The sequence below is a fragment of the Eretmochelys imbricata genome, chromosome 7 (assembly GCF_965152235.1).
Source record: "Eretmochelys imbricata isolate rEreImb1 chromosome 7, rEreImb1.hap1, whole genome shotgun sequence".
NCBI lineage: Eukaryota > Metazoa > Chordata > Testudines > Cheloniidae > Eretmochelys > Eretmochelys imbricata.
Genome location: NC_135578.1, coordinates 57,823,190 through 57,848,306, shown reverse-complemented (window position 1 = coordinate 57,848,306; position 25,117 = coordinate 57,823,190). Strand labels below are relative to the sequence as shown.

General features: G+C 47.3%; 1 protein-coding gene across 1 annotated transcript in view; it reads left to right on the top strand.

Moving 5' to 3' along the window:
* The window catches only part of ANTXRL (ANTXR like), a 70,551-nt gene extending 46,324 nt beyond the window's left edge, over nucleotides 1-24,227 (top strand). The window contains exons 15-18 of the mRNA XM_077822082.1: nucleotides 733-831; nucleotides 2,404-2,571; nucleotides 3,690-3,770; nucleotides 24,006-24,227. Coding sequence (XP_077678208.1) covers nucleotides 733-831; nucleotides 2,404-2,571; nucleotides 3,690-3,770; nucleotides 24,006-24,227 — 570 coding nt within the window. The remainder of the gene's footprint in view (nucleotides 1-732; nucleotides 832-2,403; nucleotides 2,572-3,689; nucleotides 3,771-24,005) is intronic.
* Nucleotides 24,228-25,117: the final 890 nt, after the last annotated feature.

Here is a 25,117-nt window from a genome sequence, read left to right as displayed (position 1 = left end):
TCTCCCGGGATGTCAGTGCAGGATCATTCACCAGCACTGAATTAGGTTAAGCAAGGAAAGAACTATGGCTCTGAAAGAGAACCAAGATCTGGACTTCTTCACATTTTGGGTTTGCTAAAAAACCAGCTCAAATCTTTATAATGGGCCAGATCAAACACCCCAGATCCAAGCCCCCCAAAGGTACAAAATCCAGTGCCTGATCTGAATGGTTGCAGCCTGAGCCCATCGCTGCAAAGAACCAAACAGGGCAGAGGAGCTAGGTACAGCTGCAAGGAAAGAATGCTCCGACGTGCATGTTAGTGAGCTCACAGGGATTGCCTTTTCTCCTGTTAGCAACATACTGTTCTCAAAGCACAGCTAGGAAAGGGTTTCATTTGGCAAAGTGTTGGACATAATCTATGGAACATAGCAGCAAGGCCAGTATAATGTGCAGTTCATCTCCACTGTGCCTTCTACCCCCTTAAAAGGCAGTTGTGATTTTTGAAGCTTTATGCATATTTGACCATATATAAAAGCAGCCTGAAGAGACGAGAAGAAGGGAACAGACAGTCGGCTTTGACTTCTCTAGGAAAAATTGCAGCTGCAGAGACAAGAGGCTTTTGTTTGCTGTCAGCACATAAATATAACATACAAAGCCACATAGCCAGGGATAGGGCCGTAGGATGTTCGCTTGTTTACATCCCATGCTGTGTGCATGAAAACAACAGAGATCACTCTCCTTCTTTCCCGCAGGAATCGGATGATGAAGATGGATTGCCAAAGAAAAAGTGGCCAACCGTGGATGCATCTTATTACGGAGGCAGAGGTGTTGGTGGAATTAAGAGGATGGAGGTATCAGGCGCTTTCGTTTCCTGCGTCGCAGTAAACAATCAGAACCTTTTTAAGTGAAAACAACGGCAAGATGTTTTAAAATGCTTTTTACAGAGTTATCATGATGGAATAGGGAGGCTGTTTTTTAATTAGGACCCATCTACCTAATCACACCTGCCAGCCCAGGAATCAGCCATCAAGCTGCCATCGTTTGCATCGTGCAATTAATTGTGTCTGGAAGTATTAGTGAGTGCAAATTTGCAGATTGAGGAACGGGATGAGGACCAAACACTTTCACTTTATTGGATCAGATCCTCAGCTGGTGTAAATGGGTCTCACCCTATAACTTCAATGGAGTGAGGCCAATGTATACCAGCTGAGGGTCTAGCACTAACTGGCCAAATTGAATAGAAGTGATTGCTTCTTAGCCCCAGAGGTTGGGATTTTACAATCAGGCACTGAAACCTGATGCACTATCAGTTTGGCATGGGAGATTCTGACTCTTGAAACCAAGTGGCTAAGCAGCTGCATAGGGTAAATCCTGCCCTGGGATGCATTCACACAGCTCCCATTGAGGTCAGTTGGAACCCCAGGGCAGAAGCATAAAACTATAGGGTTAGAAGGGACTGCAAGTATCATCTAGTCTAACCCTCTGCCAAGATGCAGGATTTGTTGTGTCTAAACCACCCAGGACAGATGGCTATCCAGCCTCCTTTTGAAAACTTTTGAAAACTTTTGAAGGAGCTTCCATGACCTCCCTCGGCATTTGTTCCACTGGCCGACTGTTCTTACAGTTAGGAAGTTTTTCCTGAGATTTTAAAAAGGTAGTCTTCTATTATTGATATGAATTGAAATGTATTATTAGGGGAAATCCAGCCCTCTCCTACGCAGCTATGGAGAGTCCTTTGCTGAAGAACATAGTGTAGTGAACTAGGACTAACTGCCCACCAAGCCTGAGAGCCACTGCTCAAAAGAACCCTTCAGGGCTTTTCCTCATTCCTGGATACTTTTGTCACCTCTGAGTTGGAGGGCTGCAGTGCCCTCTTCTTGGGGCTATTGGTGGAGACCACCCAGGAACGTTAGCTACTCCCCTGCCATGGGAGACCATTCGTGGCGTGTGTGTTGCCAGAAGATGCAGACTCTAGCAGATTGCTGCTGGGCTGTTTTCAGTGGAGGATCTTTGACTTTGGAACCTTGATAGACCATGTCTGATGACCTTCAGGGTCCAGTGCAACATGCATCTGACGACCCTGGGTTTTTCCCAAGTAAAGATTTGGATGGGAGGTGCCTGCTGGCTAAAGAGCTGGCTGGGAAATTGGGTGGGGAATTGATTTTTTGGAGTTTCCTCTTTACAGTGATGGTTCCTTCAGGGATTTTCCTTCTTCATTAGTTGGTGGCTGTATGTCATGATGGATTGTTCTGACAGTAATTTTGCTTTCAAGGAGGTCACTTCTCCCAGAGGTGTGAGCGATTGGTGCGTGTTTCACAGACACTGAGAGGAACTAGATTAAATAGTAGAAGTGTCTAGTTAAGACGTGTGTCAGCACTGCTCACCAAAGCCTCCGTGTCCACGATGTGCTCTTACCACTTCAGGTGAGGTGGGGAGACAAAGGGTCAACGGAGGAAGGGGCCAAATTAGAGAAGCCCAAAAATGCCGTCATCAAATTGCCAGAGCAAGAGTATGAGCCATGGGAGCCCAAGCCGAAGAAACACAATGTGAGGAAGCCACCTTCCCAAAGGAAATGGTACACTCCAATCAAGGTAATGCATCTGCACGTCAGCTTTAAAATGTGGGTCATTTATGCCAGGCATGTTACCACGGACAGGTTCCTGAGCACATTTCTCATGGTTAGCCGTGGGGTGGGAGAACTATTGTAGGGGTCACCATTTCTGGGACTAGACATCTCACCAGGCAGCAAAGGCTTGGGAACTTCTTTCACCTGTTTTCCTGTCCCTCTGCACTGATTGGATTCCAGCAGAAAATCCCAGGATCTGTTCTCAGTACAGCACCGGCTCGGTGATGCACACCCAAGAGGGACAGACGATGTAGAGGAGGTGGGAAGGATGGCCGTGTAGTTACGGCCCTGGACTGGGACTCATGGATTTCAGCTCTCGTCTCACCCAGCTGTGCCAAAGACGCAGTGTGCACCTTGGCAAAGCCAGTTAGGGTCAAGTTTTTAAAGGTCTTCAGGCGCCTAACGGTGCAGAAAGATACCTAGAAGGCTTTTCAAAAGTGCCACTGAAATCAGTGGGAGTCAGGTGCCTGTCTGCATCTCTAGGTCTCTAAACACTTTAAAAATCTTAACCTGTCTCAGTTGATGCTGCTGCTGATAATGCATCTTTATCTCCCAGGGTTGGTTCACCGATGTCCGTGTCATACACTGAAATCCTCGATGGGAGCAGCCAGTGAAGTTCAAAGTGTTATGAAAATTGACTAAGCGATCCGTCTTTTGGATGCTTATCTATGCCAAGTCTGCTCTCTTCTGCTTTATGGGGCCACCCATCATTGGACTTCCCACAAGCTTCTTTGGTTCTTCAAGTCTTTTCTTAACGCTGTCTAACCCCGTTCACCTAACTGCACCTGCTGATCTATGTTAACTGTTCATAGTAAGCCAGATGCATCCTTAATGTGACTCCAGTCGGATGGATTTGTTCCATTGTGTGCAATGGCTGGTTCCCCTAGGCACTCAGTATTACAGTGATGGGCATGCTATAAATACACAGACAGATAATAATGAGTATACAAAGAGCAGCGGCCTCCGGGCCAGCCTGTGTGCCGATGGTTAAACACACAGTAATATCACAGCAAGTCGACTGTCGTTTAATTTCACATTGTTCTCTCAAGCATTGTTGGTCATGTCACGTATGTTTGATTCCAGGGCAAACTTGATGCGTTGTGGGCTCTGGTTCGTCGAGGCTACGATCAAGTCTCTCTTATGAGACCACAGCCAGGGGATAAGGTAAGTTGTCATGGACGCACTGTCATGTCGATTCTTTGTGGTCGGCAGTAATGCTCATTTTTTCCCTCTTCTTGAGAGCTTGTCTCTCTCTGGATTACCCTGAGGCTAAAATCCATCACTAGATCCTGAGGTTTAACAATGAGCTAAAATGTTTGCAGTGGCATCTGTTTAAAAGCATTGCCCCTAATGGTCAATCACTGTCTCTCTGGTGCTGTCCTTTGATCAGACACACTTAGAGACTAGGTCATTTGAAGATGCCGATTCATCTCTTGACTGATGTTACTTCTCCATGATGCGTTTCTTGCCTTTACTTCTGTAAGCAGAGATGCACTGGAATTAGCGGTTGGGTTTCTTCCTTTGTGCACTCGAATAGATTCTTGTGTTCTAGTTTCATATAGAATAGTAAGCGTTAATAGATATTGGATCCTGCATACCAACGGCTCACAAAATGTTTTACTCATTCAATAGCAGAATTAAATGACAGGTAAGAGAAATCATAAATCACACAGGGTCCCATCCTTATGGGAAAATTCCCTGGATTTTAACAGAGAATAACGTTCCTGTGGGATTCTAGTGCAGGGCTATAATCTGCACACAATCCATACGTGGGCTTTAACATTCTAGAGAGAGGATCTCCTGCTTTATTCAGTTCCATGGGCCAGATCCTCAGCGGGTGTGAATCACAGGTATGCCAATATGCACCAGCAGAAGATCTGGCACTGTAGGATCTATAGAGTGTAATTTCTGAAGGACCCTGTTGGTTTCACCCCTGTTACATTCTGTAGGACTTTTCCATAAGGCAAGCACTCCTCTGCAGGAATGATCCACACAGGGGATGTTAGGTTTCAGAGTAGCAGCCATGTTAGTCTGTATTCGCAAAAAGAAAAGGAGTACTTGTGGCACCTTAGAGACTAACAAATTTATTTGAGCATAAGCTTTCGTGAGCTACAGCTCACTTCATCAGATGCATTCAGTGGAAAATACAGTGGGGAGATTTATATACATAGAGAACATGAAACAATGGGTGTTGCCATACACACTGTAACGAGAGTGATCACTTAAGGTGAGCTATTACCAGCAGCAGAGCGGGGGGGAAAAAACTTTTGTAGTGATAATCAAGGTGGGCCATTTCCAGCAGCTGACAAGAACGTCTGAGGAACAGTGCGGGGTGGGGGAATAAAGTTGGGGAAATAGTTTTACTTTGTGTAATGACCCATCCACTCCCAGTCTTTATTCAAGCCTAAATTAATTGAATCCAGTTTGCAAATTAATTCCAATTCAGCAGTCTCTTGTTGGAATCCGTTTTTGAAGTTTTTTTTGTTGAAGAATTGCAACTTTTAGGTCTGTAATCGAGTGACCACAGAGATTGAAGTGGTCTCCAACTGGTTTTTGAATGTTATAATTCTTGACGTTTGATTTGTGTCCATTTATTCTTTTATGTAGAGACTGTCCAGTTTGATCAATGTACATGGCAGAGGGGCATTGCTAGCACATGATGGCATATATCACATTGGTAGATGTGCAGGTGAACGAGCCTCTGATAGTGTGGCTGATGTGATTAGGCCCTGTGATGGTGTCCCCTGAATAGATATGTGGACACAGTTGGCAACGGGCTTTGTTGCAAGGATAGGTTCCTGGGTTAGGAGTTCTGTTGTGTGGTGTGTGGTTGCTGGTGAGTATTTGCTTCAGGTTGGGGGGCTGTCTGTAAGCAAGGACTAGCCTGTCTCCCAAGATCTGTGAGAGTGATGGGTCGTCCTTCAGGATAGGTTGTAGATCCTTGATGAGGCGTTGGAGAGGTTTTAGTTGGGGGCTGAAGGTGACAGCTAGTGGCGTTCTATTATTTTCTTTGTTGGGCCTGTCCTGTAGTAGGTGACTTCTGGGTACTCTTCCGGCTCTGTCAATCTGATTCTTCACTTAAGCAGGTGGGTATTGTAGTTGTAAGAATGCTTGATAGAGATCTTGTAGGTGTTTGTCTCTGTCTGAGGGGTTGGAGCAAATGTGGTTGTATCGTAGAGCTTGGCTGTAGACAATGGATTGTGTGGTGTGGTCTGGATGAAAGCTGGAGGCATGTAGGTAAGTATAGCGGTCAGTAGGTTTCCGGTATAGGGTGATGTTTATGTGACCATCGCTTATTAACACCGTAGTGTCCAGGAAGTGGAACTCTTGTGTGGATTGGTCCAGGCTGAGGTTGATGGTGGGATGGAAATTGTTGAAATCATGATGGAATTCCTCAAGGGATTCTTTGCCATGGGTCCAGATGATGAAGATGTCATCAATGTAGTGCAAGTAGAGTAGGGGCATTAGGGGATGAGAGCTGAGGAAGTGTTGTTCTAAGTCAGGCATAAAAATGTTGGCATACTGTGGGGCCATGCGGGTACCCATAGCAGTGCCGCTGATTTGAAGGCATACATTGTCTCCAAATGTGAAATAGTTATGGGTGAGGACAAAGTCACAAAGTTCAGCCACCAGGTTTGCCGTGACATTATCGAGGATACTGTTCTTGACAGCTTGTAGTCCATCTTTGTGTGGAATGTTGGTGTAGAGGGCTTCTACATCCATAGTGGCCAGGATGGTGTTTTCAGGAAGATCACCGATGGATTGTAGTTTCCTCAGGAAGTCAGTGGTGTCTCGAAGATAGCTGGGAATGCTGGTAGTGTAGGGCCTGAGGAGGGAGTCTACATAGCCAGACAATCCTGCTGTCAGGGTGCTAATGCCTGAGATGATGGGGCGTCCAGGATTTCCAGGTTTATGGATCTTGGGTAGCAGATAGAATACCCCAGGTCAGGGTTCCAGGGGTGTGTGTGTGCGGATTTGTTTTTGTGCTTTTTCAGGGAGTTTCTTGAGCAAATGCTGTAGTTTCTTTTGGTAACCCTCAGTGGGTAATGACTTGTAGAAAATGGTGTTGAAGAGCCTGCCTAGCAGCCTCTTGTTCATATTCCGACCTATTCATGTTGATGATGGCACCTCCTTTGTCAGCCTTTTTGATTATGATGTCAGAGTTGTTTCTGAGGCTGTGGATGGCATTGTGTTCTGTACGGCTGAGGTTATGGGGCAAGTGATGCTGCTTTTCCACAATTTCAGCCCGTGCACGTCGGCGGAAGCACACTACGTAGAAGTCCAGTCTGTTGTTTCGACCTTCAGGAGGAGTCCACCCAGAATCCTTCTTTTTGTAGTCTTGGTAGGAAGGTCTCTGTGGGTTAGTATGTTGTTCAGAGGTGTGTTGGAAATATTCCTTGAGTCGGAGACGTCGGAATAGGATTCTAGGTCACCACAGAACTGTATCATGTTCGTGGGGGTGGAGGGGCAGAAGAAGAGGCCCCGAGATAGGACAGATTCTTCTGCTGGGCTAAGAGTATAGTTGGATAGATTAACAATATTGCTGGGTGGGTTAAGGGAACCATTGCTGTGGCCCCTTGTGGCATGTAGTAGTTTAGATAGTTTAGTGTCCTTTTTCTTTTGTAGAGAAGCAAAGTGTGTGTTGTAAAAGGCTTGTCTAGTTTTTGTAAAGTCCAGCCACGAGGAAATTTGTGTGGAAGGTTGTTTTTTTATGAGAGTATCCAGTTTTGAGAGCTCATTCTTAATCTTTGCTTGTTTGCTGAAGAGGATGTTGATCAGGTGGTTCTGCAGTTTCTTTGAGAGCATGTGGCACAAGCTGTCAGCATAGTCTGTGTGGTATGTAGATTGTAATGGATTTTTTACCTTCAGTCCTTTTGGTACGATGTCCATCTGTTTGCATTGGAAAGGAAGATGATGTCTGTCTGTATCTGTACGAGTTTTTTCATGAAGTTAATAGATTTCCACTCCATACGGCTAAATGCAGTGCCTTGCATAATGACAGGTTTCAGAGTAGCATCCGTGTGAGTCTGTATTCGCAAAAAGAAAAGGAGTATTTGTGCCACCTTAGAGACTAACCAATTTATTTGAGCATAAGCTTTCGTGAGCTACAGCTCACTTCATCGGATGCATTCAGTGGAAAATACAGTGGGGAGATTTATATACATAGGGAACATGAAACAATGGGTATTACCATACACACTGTAACGAGAGTGATCACTTAAGGTGAGCTATTAGCACTCTTAGGTTTTCCTTCATGTGCAAGTGACAGGGAGCTCCAATCCCTAGATCTTGCCACCAGCCCAGGTTTTTGACACAGATGCCCTGTGTCTATACTGCCTCATGATTTCCTTGGCAGCAGTTCAGTCAGGATCCAGGCACCATCAGGACCTAATACAGTAATACCGACTCTGTCAGGGATCTTCTGAGGGGAACCATTGCCCAGACACTGGCTGATCCTGCCCTGGGCCCTCCCACCCTCTGATCTGGATTTATGCAATGGAGATTTAGATGGGCTGCGCGGAGAAGACTGTGAAACTATTTCTCCCCATTTCTGTGCCCCTCTCGGGCCAGCGGCCCTGGGTTTCAGCACCCCAGCTCTCAGTGAGAGTCTCTGGGTGGGAGTTGCCGAATCCTGCAGCAGAGTTACATCCAGTACAATAATAAAGTGCCTGTCACAGGGGCTGAAGTGGCCTTGTGCTGGGCTTCCACACCTGGGTGAATTTCACCCTTAGTAACCAACAGAAAAGGTGGCTCCGCTTTTCTTTTAAAGCCAATTAGGTGCATCACTCCTGCTCATAGCAAGACGCTGCTGTGCCCTGGACCAGGAACTCTCCCGCATCAGTATTTAGTCTTCAGCATTCTCTACTTTTCCTTTTGCCATAAATGCAACTCAGCTTCCTATGCTGCTCTGTAAAATTGCCTTTTAACTGGTTTACCAGGCTGCGTTTCCTTAGGCAGCTGCACTAGAGTCACTTATTTACTTCTTAAGCACGGCCCTGGGCTTCTGAATAGACCATTGAGGCCCAGCTGTATTTTGATAGCAGGCACATTGTATAGTAAGATTCTATCCTCCACCTTTCACTCGCGCTGCTGGTAGGTTTCTATCCCTGCAGAGCACAGTCCTGCCACTGTCAGAGCAGTCAAGAAACATGCAAGGGGCTGACTCAAAACAGAGATTCTCAGTTACTTGCCTACAACACTGCTGTGTGCAAAAGAAAAAGAAACCAGCAAAGAGGCTATTTAAAATGGAGCGAGCTGAAGGATTGTTGTATTCAGGGGAACATTAGAAAATCAACCGTGCATCTGGGGAAATAGGCTGGAAAGAATCTCATTGAGTTACATTCAGTGGAAGAATAAGGGTCATCTCTGTTCTATGGGCTGTGAAATTAACTATCGCTCAAGAATATTGAAAGGGAAACAAGAAAATGACTGGGCACAGTTCTGTTTTCTGAAAAATGCACTGGCGGAAGTTGCATCTCAATTCTTTTATTCCATTGCAAGAGCCAGCATTGTAGGGAGCAATGTTATTGTATATTATTTGTATTCCAGTAGCTCCTACGAGCCCTGAACGAGATGGAGGACCCGTGCAAAAATATACACCCAGCCCCTGACCTGAAGAGCTTACAGCATTGCAGGACTTTTTCATGTTGACAGAACCTCTACCATGCAAGCTAAAGGAATGACACAATTAGTTGAGAGTCAGTAGCAGGTTCTCAGCCTCACCAAAGTCAGCCTCTAGAGGGAGACATGGTCATTCTCTCACTCGTATGCACACTGACAGTGCTAAACCGATTTTCTCATTTCATGCTCCTCCAGCTCGTAGGGTGGGCTTACCGTTATTCCTCTTAGGCTTTGCCTGCACTTGGAGCCGAGCGTTTAATTCCCAGCTCCCATAGATGTACCCACAGCAGAACTGCTCCACCTAGTGCGCTAAAGCTAGCAGTGGAGCTGGGGGAAGCACAGGCGGCAGCTTGGGCCAGCTGTCTGAGCTGGGGAAACGGAAGCTGCCTAAAAGTGCACAGTCAGCGCACAGTCAACCTGTGGAACTCCTTGCCTGAGGAGGTTGTGAAGGCTAGGACTATAACAGCGTGTAAAAGAGAACTGGATAAATTCATGGAGGTTAAGTCCATTAATGGCTATTCGCCAGGATGGGTAAGGAATGGTGTCTCTAGCCTCTGTTTGTCAGAGGGTGGAGCTGGATGGCAGGAGAGAGATCACTTGATCATTACCTGTTAGGTTCACTCCCTCTGGGGCACCTGGCATTGGCCACTGTTGGCACACAGGAAACTGGGCTGGATGGACCTTTGGTCTGACTCAGTGTGGCCTTTCTTATGATCTTATGTGGGGGAGTCACCAGTGCCCGAACTGGCTCTAGGCCGGCCCTCTGCAGCCGTAGCAATAGATCATGTCTGTGGGAATCAACCCTGGCCTCTCGTTACTGAACAGGTTTCGGGGCGTCCCAAGAGGAATCAGCATCTCCTTAAGAAAAATCCAGTGGCACTGAGTCAGACCCATCCCTGCTGTAACTCCACAGACTAAGACCAGGGATGAATGTATCCCTCCTCTCCTAAGAGCAGTGAGCAGAGTGGCACAGCCCTGGAATGACCACATGGCAAAATGCTGAGTTTGCTGCTTGGGGAGATGAGTGATTATAACATATCCCTGTATTCCAGTAGCACCAAAAGGCTACAGCCGAGATCAGAGCCTCATTGTGCCAGGCACTGTGCGAACACACGTTGATCCTCAGCTGGTGGGAATGGTCATAGCGAAATGGAGCTATGCCCGGGTCCACCAGCTTAGCTTCTTCTTCGGAAGGAGAGAGAGCCCCTGTCCTGCAGAGTTCACAGTCAATATAAAGGAGGCAGGCAAAGGTGTGGCAGAAAGGAAGAAGTATCCCCATTTCACCGGTGGGAACTGAGGGCCCCTCTCCCTGAAGCATCTGTTGCTGAATGCACTGCTCACCCGAGTTCCCTGCCAGGAGCTCCTCTTCCTCTAGGGATCAGACAGTGAGGGGGAAACACACACACAGCATTAACCCGTCATTACCAGGCAGGCCGTTGGTTGTGGGTGGTTCTCTAGAGGCAGAGGAGGGAACAGAGTGTGTGTGGCTTGGGTTTGCTCTGGGGTTCTCCTCAGCAGTCTGGCCACAGAGGGACCCTGCTGCTGGGTTTGTAGTTATGTTATTTTAGTGCTGGCGAAAGGTGCCGGCTTGATTGCCCTGGGGACCAAGATCCTTCTGATCCACACAGCTCGGAGTGCCAGCTGGCCTTGTCAATGAGGAGGTGGCATGGCCCTGCAGATAGGGCATCAGAGTCAGGGTGTTTGGGTCCTATTCCTCACTGTCATTGATTTGCTGTGTGGCCATGGGTGGCTTGCTCTGTGCCTCAGTTTCCCCTCCTATAGTACGGAGAGAAGGACACTCCTGCCTTTGGAGAACACAAGTGTGTGTGTGTGTGTGTGGGGGGGGGTGTTACATTAATGTCAGCAAAGACAGAGAGCACTGTCTCCCCTGCAATTCACACATACTGCCCTCGGTCTGCGGGAGGAGCATTCTGAGCAGCCCACGGGTCTGATCCTTCTTGCTCCTTGTGTGCTCGTCTACACCCGTGCAAAGTGGGTGTGATACATCATGGCTGGTACAAGGTGGGAGAGGAGGGGCTCTCCTATGGGCTTTACACAAGTGTCCAGGATGCCCCAAGGTGGGGGAGAATCCAGACCCCTGGGAGGAATCCACTGGTCTCCTTTGGCATGGGGCAGCTGATGGAAAGGGGCCCCCTGCAGGCAGTTTCCCATGGGACCTGCAGAGCCAGCAATGGTGACTCTGATGTCCCCGCTCCCTCCTGGAGGAGAGCAGAGTGTGTGGCGCTGGAGGGGCAAGTAGGTGGAGCACAGTACCCCCCCCCCCTCGCTCTCCTGAATCTGGTGCCATAGAGGCCATTGCAGGAGAGGGGTAAGTTAGAGCAGCCTTGGGGGATGCCCTAGCTTGCCACCAGGGGTCACACCAGCTCCCAGCAGCCCCTGGGTAGGGGAGGAGCCAGCCATGCCCCCTTAACCCCTGGGCTGGCATCATGGGTTTGCTTTCCTGAGCTGCGATGTTACAGATGTTGTCTCCCCACTCCCTTTGCTCTGGGATGAAAGTGAGGTGCCCCGTCCAAGGGCCGGTTTAGTTGCTGCTTTCAGCAAATCCACTCTGGTTTGCAGTTCAGCACATACTGTGCCAGGAAATTCTCCACTGCTCGGTTTACCAAAAACCTCAGCTGAAAAAAAAAGAGACATTCTTTTCCCCCAACTGAATGGCTTTGGTTTACTTGAAGCTTTTAGAAAATTATTTTATTTTTGTCTCTGAAAATTACCTGCAAGGAGGTGAGATCTTACACTGGACTGGCGGCATCCTGCTCTCACTGACACCTTGGGTGACCCCAGTGCCTTCCGCTGTAAGTCAGTGATCCTTCCCCACCATTAGCCAGCAGTTTGCACGTTCAAGGTTCATCCCAGGGGAAAGGAGTTAGCAACCAACTTCACAGGAGAATCTGAAAGCTGCATTTAGCCTGGATTTTTCTCATTCCTCAAAATCAGAGGAACATTTCACAGGCATCAAAGACTGGCTGGCTAGGAATATAATAATGGGCAGCCAGGACTCCTGGATCCCATTCAGAGCTTAGCCATTGACTCCCTGAGAGAACTTGAGTGAATCACTGAGGCCAGTATTTTAAACAGTGGCCTGAGATCTTGCGGGTGTCACTAGTTGGGTCCCTGACTCTGTCCACCTTGGGGCTGGGTTACAAAGGGGCTAAGCCCCCCACTGACTTGGTTGGAGCGGTGGGTGCTCAGCATTTCAAGGCCTCAGGTGTCGCTGCAATTGGGCTGTTGCTTTTTTAAAATGCTGACCTTAACTGCTCTGTGCCTCAGTTTCCTCACCTGTAAAATGGTTATGGGATGGTGGCAGGCTTATTTAGTTAATCGCTATCAGGCACTTAGGACTCATCAGGTGAAAGCTGCTATAGAAAGACAAAGGATTATTAATTGCTAATAATTATTTCCAGGCTGCTACCCACAGGTGGTCAGCAGGTTGGATCCAGCCTGTGTCTGGTGGCAGCACATGCCCGTCAGGCCTCGCTGGCTGCCTGCAGGACAGTACTGTTTGGAGCTCATTCTAATTAGCTCTTTTCAAGTCCCAGAAATAGCCTCTAATAGGATTGGAGCCTGATTTCCTGCCCCTTGCTGGGAGACATGCTGTTGCCGCCCCAGTAGCGATTGGCAGAGCTACACGAGGTGCTGGGACTGCAGAGTTTGCCTCTTTCGGACCACATTCGTCAGAGATCTCTGCGTGGATCTGGGGCTTGCTTTCTTCCCGTAACCCTTGCGAAGCCAATTACTTTCATAAGCCGCTGAAAAATTCAAGAGACAGGGGACGCCAGCTACCACGATAGGTGATCTCGCGTTGTCACTTCCAATGAGCGTGTGGCGCCCGGGTAACTTTTTGCAGTGGTGACCGATGTCTGTAATGCCGGGCTCAGCTGTAACAGGCACCGTGGGAATCAAAGATCCACAGCACATGGCCAGTTGCCCAAGTGCGGCCGCAGCTGTGCAGATGGGCTGAGCTCACAGCTGGAAACATCTCATCTGTGACCTAAGGAGTTTCCTGTCCTGCAGGGAGCTCCCACGCTGGCATCGCTTCTCTCAGGCCCTCTTGTATGATTCCTGACTTGGAAAAGGAATACACAAGTGGGCTTGGCAGCATCTATCTGTCCTGGGTATATCTAGGGCTAGCCAGCTCCAGAGCCCAAAAGCTCTCTCCGTAATGACAGCTCACGGATGAACCTGCTGCCTGCATTCTAGGGCCAGAGAACAGAACCAGGGCTGGGGCTACGCTGACAGCAGCATGCCCCAGGGAAAGCAGCGGCTGCATCCACACTTGTCACTGTGGTGTGTGGCCACACGTGGCAGTGAATGGCTCTGCCGGGGCAGGCAGCAGGGAATGGCTCAAAATAGCATCGTAGCTGTTGGAGGCACTGCTTGGGCATGTACAGAGCCCATGTAGGATATTTGTCTTGGGATTCAGAGGCATAGGGCATCCTACTCCCCTGGGCTGTGCCTCGCCATCTACACTGTTAGCTGGGCCCAGCGCGGCTATACTCTGCACACCACCGTCAGCATAGACATTACCCAAAGCACAAGCAGGAAGGGAGGAGCTTGTGGCTAAGGCGGTGTGCTTGGAGACCCCAGTTCAGTTCCTGGCTCAGCCACAAACTCCCTGTGTGACCTTCACTTCACGCCTCTGTCCCCCCTGGCGGAACTGTGATAATAAAACATCATCCCATTGAGAATGTTTGTAAGGCACTCGGTTACTTTGCAGAGGGGGCATGTAAACTGCAAGGAACCTTGGCCTGGCTTTTTAAACCTCTGCTAGCGCAGTGATCTTTATAATACCCAATGAGCCTCACTGTGAGCAGCTGGCAGACCACAGTCTGAATGCCCCCAAACAGCTGGGCTGCAGAGTCAGACGGTCCCTTATTAACTAGATCCCCCCACTTTAAAACGTCTGCCAGCATCGAGAGCCCCCAATAGCTCATTGGGTCCCAGCAAGCCTGCACTGCAACTGTACAATTTTATTCCTGCCTTCTTAAGTGCAGCACACACCAGCAATAGTGAGTCTGATCCAGAGCCCATTGGTATCAATAGAAAGACACTCCCACTCCACACCACTTGACTATAGTGGGCTTTGGAGTGGGCCTATAAATCAAAACACTCCGGGGCCTGATTTTTAGCAAAGCTAGGCTCACAGATGCATGTGCATCTGCGCACCACATGCAGATCAGGTATTGGCACAGGGATATGGCCAGTTATGCATCTCACTGGTCACACACAAGTACCGAGCACAGATGCACAGTCCTAGTAATTACACATGCAAATTAGGTACACAATTGCACCTGCATTCATATGCATACATTCCAAATGCAAAAAAGACCCTCAGTTTAGAATGACAATCCTGCATAAACTGAGCTCCATTTATATCAGCAAGGCTCTCCTGTGGTTGTCTTTTTCAATCCACTGCTGGGGTTGCAAGTCCCTAAAACTTGCCTGGCCAGTTTTGCATCCAGGCTGTAAAACTAAATAGACTGGTGTGAACTGAGGTCGTATCTATAGCCTGAGTTGGTGACAAATGCTGTCTGATTTTTGTTTGCATTTCTGTGATGCCTTCCAGTTGAGGATTTCAAAGTACATGTGGCCTAGTGGCTAGAGCATGGGAGTGGGACTCAGACAATCTGGGTTTTATTCCCTACAGGGGAGACCTTGGGCCAGTCACATCACGACTCCGTGCCTCCATTTCCCAGTATGTAAAATGGGGATAATGCTATCAACCTCCTTTGTGAAGCAGTTTGAGATCTACTGATGAAAAGCTCTAGATAAGAGGTTTCTAACCATCAGAACAGTGAAGTTCTGGAACATGTTTCTAAGGGGAGCAGTGGGAGCAAAAAAACTAATTTGTTTTAAGACAGCTTGATAAATTTATGGAGGGGACAGTACCGTGAGGTTGCCTACCATGGCACATGGTCCATCCATGAAAGCTATTAACAAATATCTCCAGTGGCCAGAGATGGGACATTAGATGGGGAGGGCTCTGAGTGACAACAGACAATTCTTTCCCTAGTGTCTGGCCAGTGGGTCTGGCCCACTTGCTCCGGGTCTAACTGATTGGCATACAGTATTTGGGATCAGGAAGGAATTTTCCCCCAGGTCAGATTGGCAGAGACGCTGGGGGCTTTTTGCCTTCCTCTGCAGCACAGAACACGTGTCACTTGTTGGTATGAACTAGAGTAAATGGTGGATTCTGTGTCTTTGGAAGCCTTTAAGTCATGATTTGAGATCTTCAGTAACTCACCCAGAGGTTAGGGGTCTATTACGGGTGTGGGTGGGCGAGGTTCTGGGGCTTGTGATATGCAGGAGGTCAGACGATGAGACTAGAGAAACTGGGCCTGAATCTCCAAGTGATACTTAGCTGTACCTGGGCCCAGTTTCATTTATTTATTTGGACTCTTCCTGGCAGTTTTGCCACTTTACTTTCCTGTTGATCTCCACTGGCCAGGGAGCTTCCCGGTGGGCCTGATCCTCAATCACCTGAAGGCAGCATTGGGCCCTGTATTTCAGAATCCTGTGTGATAGTATGAGGCACAAGGAGGAAAATGACTGCTCCTTTGATGTGAATAAATGGAGCAGCAGCACGTGACCTCTACTGGAGACATCAGCAGTACTCCATGAGCAGTAAATAGGGAAGCCAAGCCGTCCTCTGCGTTCTGGGGAGTGGGCCTCAGGCAAGCTGGGTCCAGTTTCCAGCATTGCAACAGCCCTCAGGCCAGTCAATTTGATGTCTCTGTAGATGGGGAATAATGCTTCCCCCACCCTTTATCTCTTTAGGTCCTGATTCGGAAAAGCACTTAAGCATGTGCTACCCAGAACAGGGATGCGTTCCTGAACTGGTGCCTTAATTATAAGGCAGGATGTTCTCTTACTATCGAGGGCGTGTCTAGACTAGGACAATGGGGTGTATTTTGAAATGTGTTAGCCGGAGCCCTGTTCTCGGTCGTGGCAACTAAATGCGGCTGTAATGTAGATAACCAATAATAATGTGTTGGATGGAAATGCTCACATTCCCTTACGGATTGCATGCAAGCTGGTAGGCACTGGGCATTTGCCATCTTTCATTTTTCTATTTGAATTTACCTTAGGTGCTTCTTGGTTTCCCTCTACAGTATCACAGGGGTAGCCGTGTTAGTCTGGATCTGTAAAAGCGGCAAAGAGTCCTGTGGCACCTTATAGACTAACAGACGTATTGGAGCATAAGCTTTCGTGGGTGACATCATGCATCTGACGAAGTGGGTATTCACCCACGAAAGCTTATGCTCCAATACATCTGTTAGTCTATAAGGTGCCCCAGGACTCTTTGTCCCCGTCTACTGTAGTATCTGAGCTCCTCGCAATCTTTAAGGTACTTATCCTCACAGCACCCCTCTGAGATGGGGGCCTGCCGTTATCCCTGCTTGTGTTCTGTGAAACCGGCTCCATTCATATAGGAAGAGGCCCAAGAAGAGAACAAACAGTTAAGAAAGAGGTGAAATGGATTTATTTTTCGAATGCCTGGGGGAGTGAGGGGGCACAGGTGGAAGAATCACATCTTCCTTGTTAGATATCAGCACCTACTTTAGCTTTGGTGTTTAACATTCCCTCACTCTGGTCCACTTCTGTTTATCATACCATTTCATAATTTGCAATTGCAATGGCCAGGAGCCACCTCCCCAGTCATTAGAAAATCATTATCCAGGAGAAAATACTTCTTGCATTAGGAGGTATTTAAAATACCCAACCTCTGGGTGGACAGGGGGGAAAAAACCCAACCATTTGTGGTGATTATTTTTAATGCTCCAAGTTGAGACGTAAAAACTGAAAATGCAAAAAAATTATCAAAAGCTCAATCAGCAATCAAGTTGCAGCTATTTTTAACCTCTGACATTTCCCTTTATGTTTGATAAGCTTTTCTGTCCTTTAAATACAAAATCAAAGCCCCAGCCATGAATGTAGCAGTTTTCTTTAGTAAGAGTTTTTCCAATCCTGTCTGACATCCACGCGTACTTGGTTCAAGTGACAAGGAGTTTCACTGCTCCACGAATTTCTAACCCTAACGCTATGGGGTAATCACTGCAATTGCAGGGAAAGCGGGGAGGGTTTTAATGAGCCTTGGCATGTTCAGCACACAGTTAGCATGAAGCGATGCAGTGCAAGGAAGCTTTTGACAAACACTGATTTGCATAGATTGTGGTTCCTTGAAACCGCACGTTATCGGCCCGATCCTGATGCCATGCCTAGGCAACGTGAACAGCAGATGTTCAGCACCTCTTTGGATCAGCTCCTTCCCCGTAAAACGATTACACCCAAAACGGTTTTGGTGTCTGATCCATGAATTAATCAATTTAAAGCAACCCGTTGATCTCAATGGACTTTAGCTCAGGCTCCGATTGTATATTTTGAATTGAATTTTTAGGGAGCAAGGTTCAGATGCTGCCAGCTGGAGGGTTCTTGTTCCCTTAAATCTCTGTTCACTAAAGTTTCCCAAGAATTAATGTCTTAACATTAACTTAGGACCCACAAAGGTCAAATTGCTGAGACCTCCCATTGATTTCACTGGGCTTTGAATTCGGGCTTCCTGTCAGTTCAGTTGATTCTGTGACTCAGCTTATGCATCTAGTCTCAGATATCTCATGCTTTGTAAGTTGACGTGTTCATTTTATTTTTAACAGCGACCTGTGTTCCTTTTCTTTTGGGTTGGTAGACAATACTGAGTCGCTGTTTTTATTCTTTCGACCTGCCTATCCGTGCTTACAAACAGAAATATCAATGATATTTTATTTTTTTAAAGCAGTTTATAGAGAGTGAAGACGAATGTAGACCTGCTGTGTGTATAAGATAAATGTACCCTCGGTAAAAACCTATTGACCTCAATGAAGATAAAATAGTGATGAATTCGGCCCATTTATTTACAGAGACCCAAACGAAATTACATTATTCTCAGTTGTTAATTTCTTAAAAGTAACATTTTTGTTGGTTTTAAAATTATATTTATACAGATATACCAACAGATTGTTTTATTCTAGAGTGACCAAACTTTAAAGGGATGTTTTCAATTAAAATTTTACCCTAAAATTTAAAGGCAAAACAAGATTTTATAAAGTCTACGCCCCTCAGAAATGTCCTCAGGGCTTAAAACAAAAATTCCGGTGGAAACAACTAAAACAAATGAAAAGGAGTACTAGTGGCACCTTAGAGACTAACCAATTTATTTGAGCATAAGCTTTCATGGGCTACAGCTCACTTCATTGGATCCGATGTAGCTCACAAAAGCTTATGCTCAAATAAATTGGTTAGTCTCTAAGGTGCCACTAGTACTCCTTTTCTTTTTGCGAATACAGACTAACACGGCTGCTACTCTGAAACCTAAAACAAATGAGTATTCCCTTCCCCAAAGTCAAAATTGCAGTACTAAGAATCTTTAAGTGAAATTGACTATAAACAAAAATTAAACTGACTTTCTTTGCTTTTCATTGTGCAAACTGAGAGTAATGCAAAAAGTCTACAAAATGGCAAATGGAGTAGACTTTTAACCGTCCCCTTTTAATGATCAAAGATGCTGTTAGTACCATAAGGAAAGGCATTTGGTTGTTTACAAGGCATGATTTTTAAGTTGTTGGTGTCCCTTTAAATAGTGCTTCCTATTTTGTTGACAACTTGTTGCAGATGAAAAAGGGTTGTGAAGCAAAGGGTTGGGAATCTAAACACTCAGTGCTATGGTGAAAATGACCAAGAAACAAGATTTAGTGGCTTTCAAAAGTCCCCCCCTCCCTTCCCCCCCCCCCGATAAACCACAGCAAAAAAAAAAACCACATCCTAGGTGGTCAAAGAGGCAAAGCAATTGAATTACACGTGATTGTTACACTGGGATAAAAGCTGCTTTGAATTGCCCTGATTGATCTGGCTAGAGTCAAAACAAGGGCAGATTCTGCAGCTTCAGTATTTGTACCTTTGAAAAGCCAATTTGGCAAACAGCGTAACAGGAGACTAACAAGTGGATAGACATATGGGAAGGCAAAATAATAGTGTATTATAAATACTGTGTAGATGGGAACTGAAGTAAGGGCATAACTCCATATGGCATATTGCTGATCTGCAGTTGGTCCATGAATGACAATAAAGATTTACGGGTCAGACCATCTGAGCGATTTCATGCCTGCAGTGAGGGTGGAACCAGACAGAACTGGATTTATTGAGATCACTTGCTTCTTAGAAAACTAAAAAGCGGCTACCAACAGCTGTTGAAGTTGGGATCATTGTGGCATTACCACAGTTGACAGCTCTGATACCTTCCCTTAAAAGATTTAATGCTGCCATACTTAAGGGGAAAATAATGATAGCTCCACCACTGGTGTGATTGCAGCTGTCAATCCTTATTAATCAATCCCGTTGATCACAGTCCCTCGATCATAGGTATGTGTGGGTAGAAACCCGAGGAAGGAATGCAAAAGCTGTATTTAATTTAATCTTTATTCAAATGCACGTTGCAAGCTGTTGGGGGGAGGAATACTTAAATCAAATGTAGGGTATGAAAAAACCCTATAATTTCTGTCTCATAATAAATGGGCTTTTTGTTACTTAATGTATATACTAACCCTGGGCTGATATAGGACTGTGTAACAAACACAAGGCCCTGCAGCCCTTGCTTACGAGCATAACCCTTGCCCACAGAAATAACCGTCTTGGCACCACTTGTTTGATTACAGCTTGCAGGATGTGGCCCGTAGCTTACTGCAAGGCTGAATTCCTCAGCACCGGTAAAGCACTTTGAGATCTGAGGAAGATGAAAAGCATGACTGATCAGTCGTGATTATCTGCTCCTCTGACTCTCTCTGTAATCCTAATGCAAGGCATCAGTTCAGCTTTGATTGATCAGTGGCTGCTGCGGGTGCTCGGAGGAATTTGCTTTAGTATTAACCAATCGCTCGTTGCCATATGAGATCGGAGCCGTGCGCCGATAATCTGTTGTGAGGAAATGTCACAGTATATACATCGATCATCCCAATTGCGCTCTGTCAAGCTCCAAACCCAACTTTATTTTTCATGACACAATGTGAGGCCTGGCCTTTAAATTACCCAGCTGTCTGACAAATCCAAGAGTGTGGCAGAACCTGGCAACAGTTTGACGCCGCCTATCGCTTTAACTGAAGTGAAAGTAATGCAAACAGATTTCTGGGCTCCCCTTTGATTATACACTATGAATACATTTGAGACTAATGGTTGGGGGTGAGGAAGGGCACGGGGCAGGGAAGACTTGCAGGCAAAAATACTGATGTGCGTTTGAGGCTTTGCACTTACAGAGAGGAAGGGTTCTTTTATTTCATTTTGTATCTGACTTTTTCTATAGGTTGAGCAAATAGACTTCACTCACAAAGTGAGTCTTCTAAACCCCTGGCAAATGCACAACCTTGTAAATACAAAGGCAAAAGCATTTGTGTACTAAAGTGGATTTGTGGGGCATGCTGCATGGCTGTAGATCTTGGTAGATCTTTATCAGGCATCATTTACTAATCTAGCAGGGAGCAGATTTTGAATATAAAGGAAACCAGTAGAAAAGAAGACAAGTGGCCCTTAGAGACAAAGAATGATGATGCAATGGTTTGGGTGCTAACCTGGGACTCAGAAGACCTGCGTTCTATTTCCTGATCTGCTACAGGCTCCCTGTTTGATCTTGGGCTTGTCCTCGCTGAAGAGTAAAGCCAGGCTCTTTGCTGGGTGTTTCTCCTGTCCATCTACAGAAACCTCTGACACAAGTGTGGTGGTGTTTCAACATGGCTACCTGTCTTGGTGGGGCTATAGAGTAAAGCCTGGGTATTGCTTTCACCTGGCCACTTTGTAGTTAGGATGCAGGCTAAACCACTCAGTGCTGATAGTCCTCCAGTGCCTTCCCACAATTCCCCTGGGTACCCAGAAGGGCAGGAAAGTTCTCCCACAGTTCCCTGGGAAAGAATCACAGGGCGGCTCAGCTCAGGGCAGCACAAACAACTGAAGTCCTAGCACTTCCTCTGGGTGAGTACAGCACAGTGTGGCTGCTCGCCCCCAGGCAGGACAACCCTGGGTGCAGATCCCCTCCATTAACTCTGCAGCACAGACAGCCTTAGCCTCTCTGTGCTTCGGTTCCCCAGCTGTACAATGGGCATAATATTCCCACTCTGCCTCATCGGGTTCACAAGGATAAACACAGTGACGACTGTGCGGTGCACAGACACTATAGTAATGGGGGTCCCGGACAGAGAACTGTATGTGTATACGTTTAAACATAGCTGCCAAGTCTTGCGCAGCTCCGGGTGTGATATTCAGATATTTAATTAACTAATTGGCATAGAATCCTAAACTTCAGCTTCAAACGCTGGAGGCTTTAGTACCAGTGAAAGGCATTAGTCCTTTGTCTGTCTACAGGATAGCAGCCAGGCAGGCTTCCCACATGTGCTGCTCTCAGCCCCTGGTCTGGGAGTAGGGGTTCGTCTAAAGGTAACAGGTGCAGATCACTCTCCACAGCCCGTTCAGGACTTGGCCTCTCTATTCCCTCGGCCACTTAATGCAAAGCCTGGTGGTGAGTTTGTGACAAGGGAGCTGGAACTGAGACCCACCAAACTCATCTCATTCAGGGGCTACCTGGAGTCCATCTGAGTGGAGCAACTTTTAATCACTGTTGAGCTGGGCTGGATTACAGGGCTCGGAATCTCATTAGGAAAGCCTGGAGCCAGGTAGGCAAGTGTAACATTGCCCCGTTTGGGTCATCGGCAGGGATTGAGCCTGGGAATGTACACACCTCCAATGAAGCTATACCCTAACTCTGCTGTCCCGTGCTTGAGTTCCATCCGGGCTCTAACGGGTGATTTCAAAACCCCGCCAGCAAGATGGTCGTGCAGATTGATTCTTGAACAGCCGGGCAGTGGGCGGAGCCTGCCGCGTTGAATGTTCTCAAGCCTAGAGCTGGGTGGGAAATGGATTTCCCATCCCACGAACATTGCTGAGATTTCAAAAAACAAATTCCTGTTCTGCAGAAGGATGGCACCGAGGCCTTTTCTGCGAGAAAACAGGGAATGAATGACATAGCCCAGTGGCTAGGGGACTCACATGGGAGACCTGGAATCAAGGCTCTCCAAAGCAGACAGCTTTGGGGGAGTGAATCTGGGTCTTCCACATCAAATCCTGAGTTGGAGGGATTTGATCCTGGGTCACCTACATCCCAGCTGAGTGTCCTGACGGTTGGCTACTTGGAGCGGGGGCTTACTTTTCATACTTATGGGCGGTGTCACTCCTGCATTTTCAAAGAGCCATCATCTTTAGCCTTTTATTTGCTGGTGAGGGGCGTGGCTCACTCTCATAAGCACAGACTCTTGCCACGGTTAAAGCAACAACTTTGCTGCAAAACTCTCCCTCCCTCCTTGCACCACGAGGAGGATGCAGGGCCAGATCCACACCTGCCGAGTTTAGCAGATCAACCTGGGACATTAGGAATCTGCAAAGGATGTAATGAGTTTCCCCTAGCTGCGGCAGGGGGTAGGATGGGGAGCCATGCAAGACTTGGCAGTTGCAAAGCTGGGCAGGTCAGGAGGTGGGGGAGCGGCTGGGGTGCTGGCATGTGTCTGGGATTGCTGGGTGGGCTCTGGTGCTGGCTGGGTGCTTCTTTCCCTCTTCCCCTCTGGAGCTTGGCTGGAGGGAGCCCAACAGAGCTCTGCTTTGGCTGGGGGAAGCCCGGTTGAAAATATGTGTAGTCCTTAAAGAAGCAGGACATCCTTCAACATTTCCTTCAGTTTCCTCTTTGTTTCCCCACGCACTATGGTGTTGAAATGCCACTTAGGCAGCTCCCAACAGCCCAGCCCACGCGATAGGCCACACCCATTTCAAAATCCCCTGAATCGGGAAACACGTTACGCTATCACGTGACTTGCTGATGTTCTCGGTGTGGGACTGGAGGGCTAAGGACCCTAGGCCATGTCCTGCATAACCACACCAGCAGGCCTCTTAAGGCGGCTGGTTTGCAGTCCAAGAACTGCGTTGCTTTTGAATGCTAGTGCGTGTGATGTGCATGCGCCCCATAGGGGTACTTTGCCATACCGTGGGCCTTGTCCAAAGCAGGACTTGGACTAGTTTTGGGGCGTTGCCTTCTGCCAGGTCAGAGCTATTGTGCTTTCTCCAGCAGTCTCTTGTACGCACAGAAGACGGGTCGATGTTAGTGTAGATCTAAATGGAGAAGCAAGGCAAGGGGTGGGACTCCTCTTCATTGAGCATACATTGACTTGTCCTGTATATATCACCAGTCCTGAGACACAGTGAGGTCTAGTGGTTAGAGCAGGGGGCCTGGGAGTCATGAAACCTGGGAGTCACTGCTTTGCTTTATACAAGTCTGCCCCCGCTCTGTGCCGCTGTTTTCCCAGCTGTCAAATGGCGATACCTGCGGGAAGGGCTTTGAGATCTGTGGCTGACAAGGGACAGTGGAAGTTCAAAGTACTGTAGCATGACTGTGGCAGAGCCACCCACTCCGAGACCCCTTTTCCAATCCCCGCTGGGAGACTTCAACACAGTAGCTGAATTTCAGGGTGGGCCTTTTTCTCACTAAGAGGCTCAAGCAAAACCTGGGTCAGAACCGTCCCGTGTTTGATAAAGCGAAGGGCTGAACTTTGCTGGTGGGGGCCCAATGAATGTCCAGTGGATGAAGATCGACAGGCATTCCCATAGCAAAAAACAGCATTGCATCCCTTTGGCACTGGGCTTGCTAGCTGCTGCAAAACACATGGAGGTTTTACAAATAGCTATTTTTCTTTTAACCAGGGACGATGCATAAACTTCACCCGGGTGAAATCCGACGGAAGCACCACCCCATACCGCCCGCCGCCGAAGCACGACACCACCCCCCTCAACAACGCTCCGAGAAGTGCCTCGCCTTCGGCCTCTCTGCAGCCTCCTTCCAGGCAGCCGCCTCCTGGACCTCCCCCATCCCGAGTGCCCCCGGGACCTCCTCCGGCGCGCCCGCCCCCACAACCCCTGGCTTAGAGTGCGGCAAAACCCAAGATTGCTCTCTGCTGAGCATGGCATATTTATTGAGGCTTGGTTTACAGTCGAAAGATAGCGAAATTTGTTGCTGGTCAGCAAAAAAAAAAAATTGCCAAGTGTCAGTTTTACTGTATAAATATATTTATGCCACACGTGCTGAGTAAACATTCAGTGGATAATTCTGGAGCTACTGGATGTAGAACAAAACCAAAACCATCATCTAGACACAGTAGTAGTGTTTATATAGACAGACACACACGCACACATTCTTCGGATTTATCCACAAATGACGTTTGTATGACATTATATGTCCTATCATACATGAAAACCCAAGCCAGATACACATGCATCAGTCAGTACAAAGGTGCCACCTGCAAATGAGTTGGGTAAATTGAAAGTCGCTCTTCTCCCCACAAACAGAACGCAAACAGGGAGCAGTGATTACAAGGGAGCATTCACCTTGCTTTGTTCTGCAAGGGGAATTTCCTGGGTAATGACAACAGAGCAAGGTGAGGCTATGCACCATGCAGTTTCAGTGATGTAGGGTGTGGAATCTGCCCTGTGGTTTCTTCCTCCCCCCCCTCACCCCCCCCCGGAGAAGATCAGTATTGAAACCAAAATCTTTGATTTAACTAGATTTGGCCTTTGTTCTTAATTTCCTCAGACACAAGCAATAAAAGCTAATTTGCGGGTCTGAAAACCTCAGACTGGGGCAGATCTTTCCAACGTTCAGGGGAATGTGGAAAAAAGTTTCTAGGTCTGTTTGCATTTTTAAATTTTCATTTACATAAAAAGGCCTCCCACATGGCACAGATGTATATGTCCCTTATATGTGACTGCTACTGTATATAAGTAGCATGTTTGATACACCAGACATACGTGGGAACACA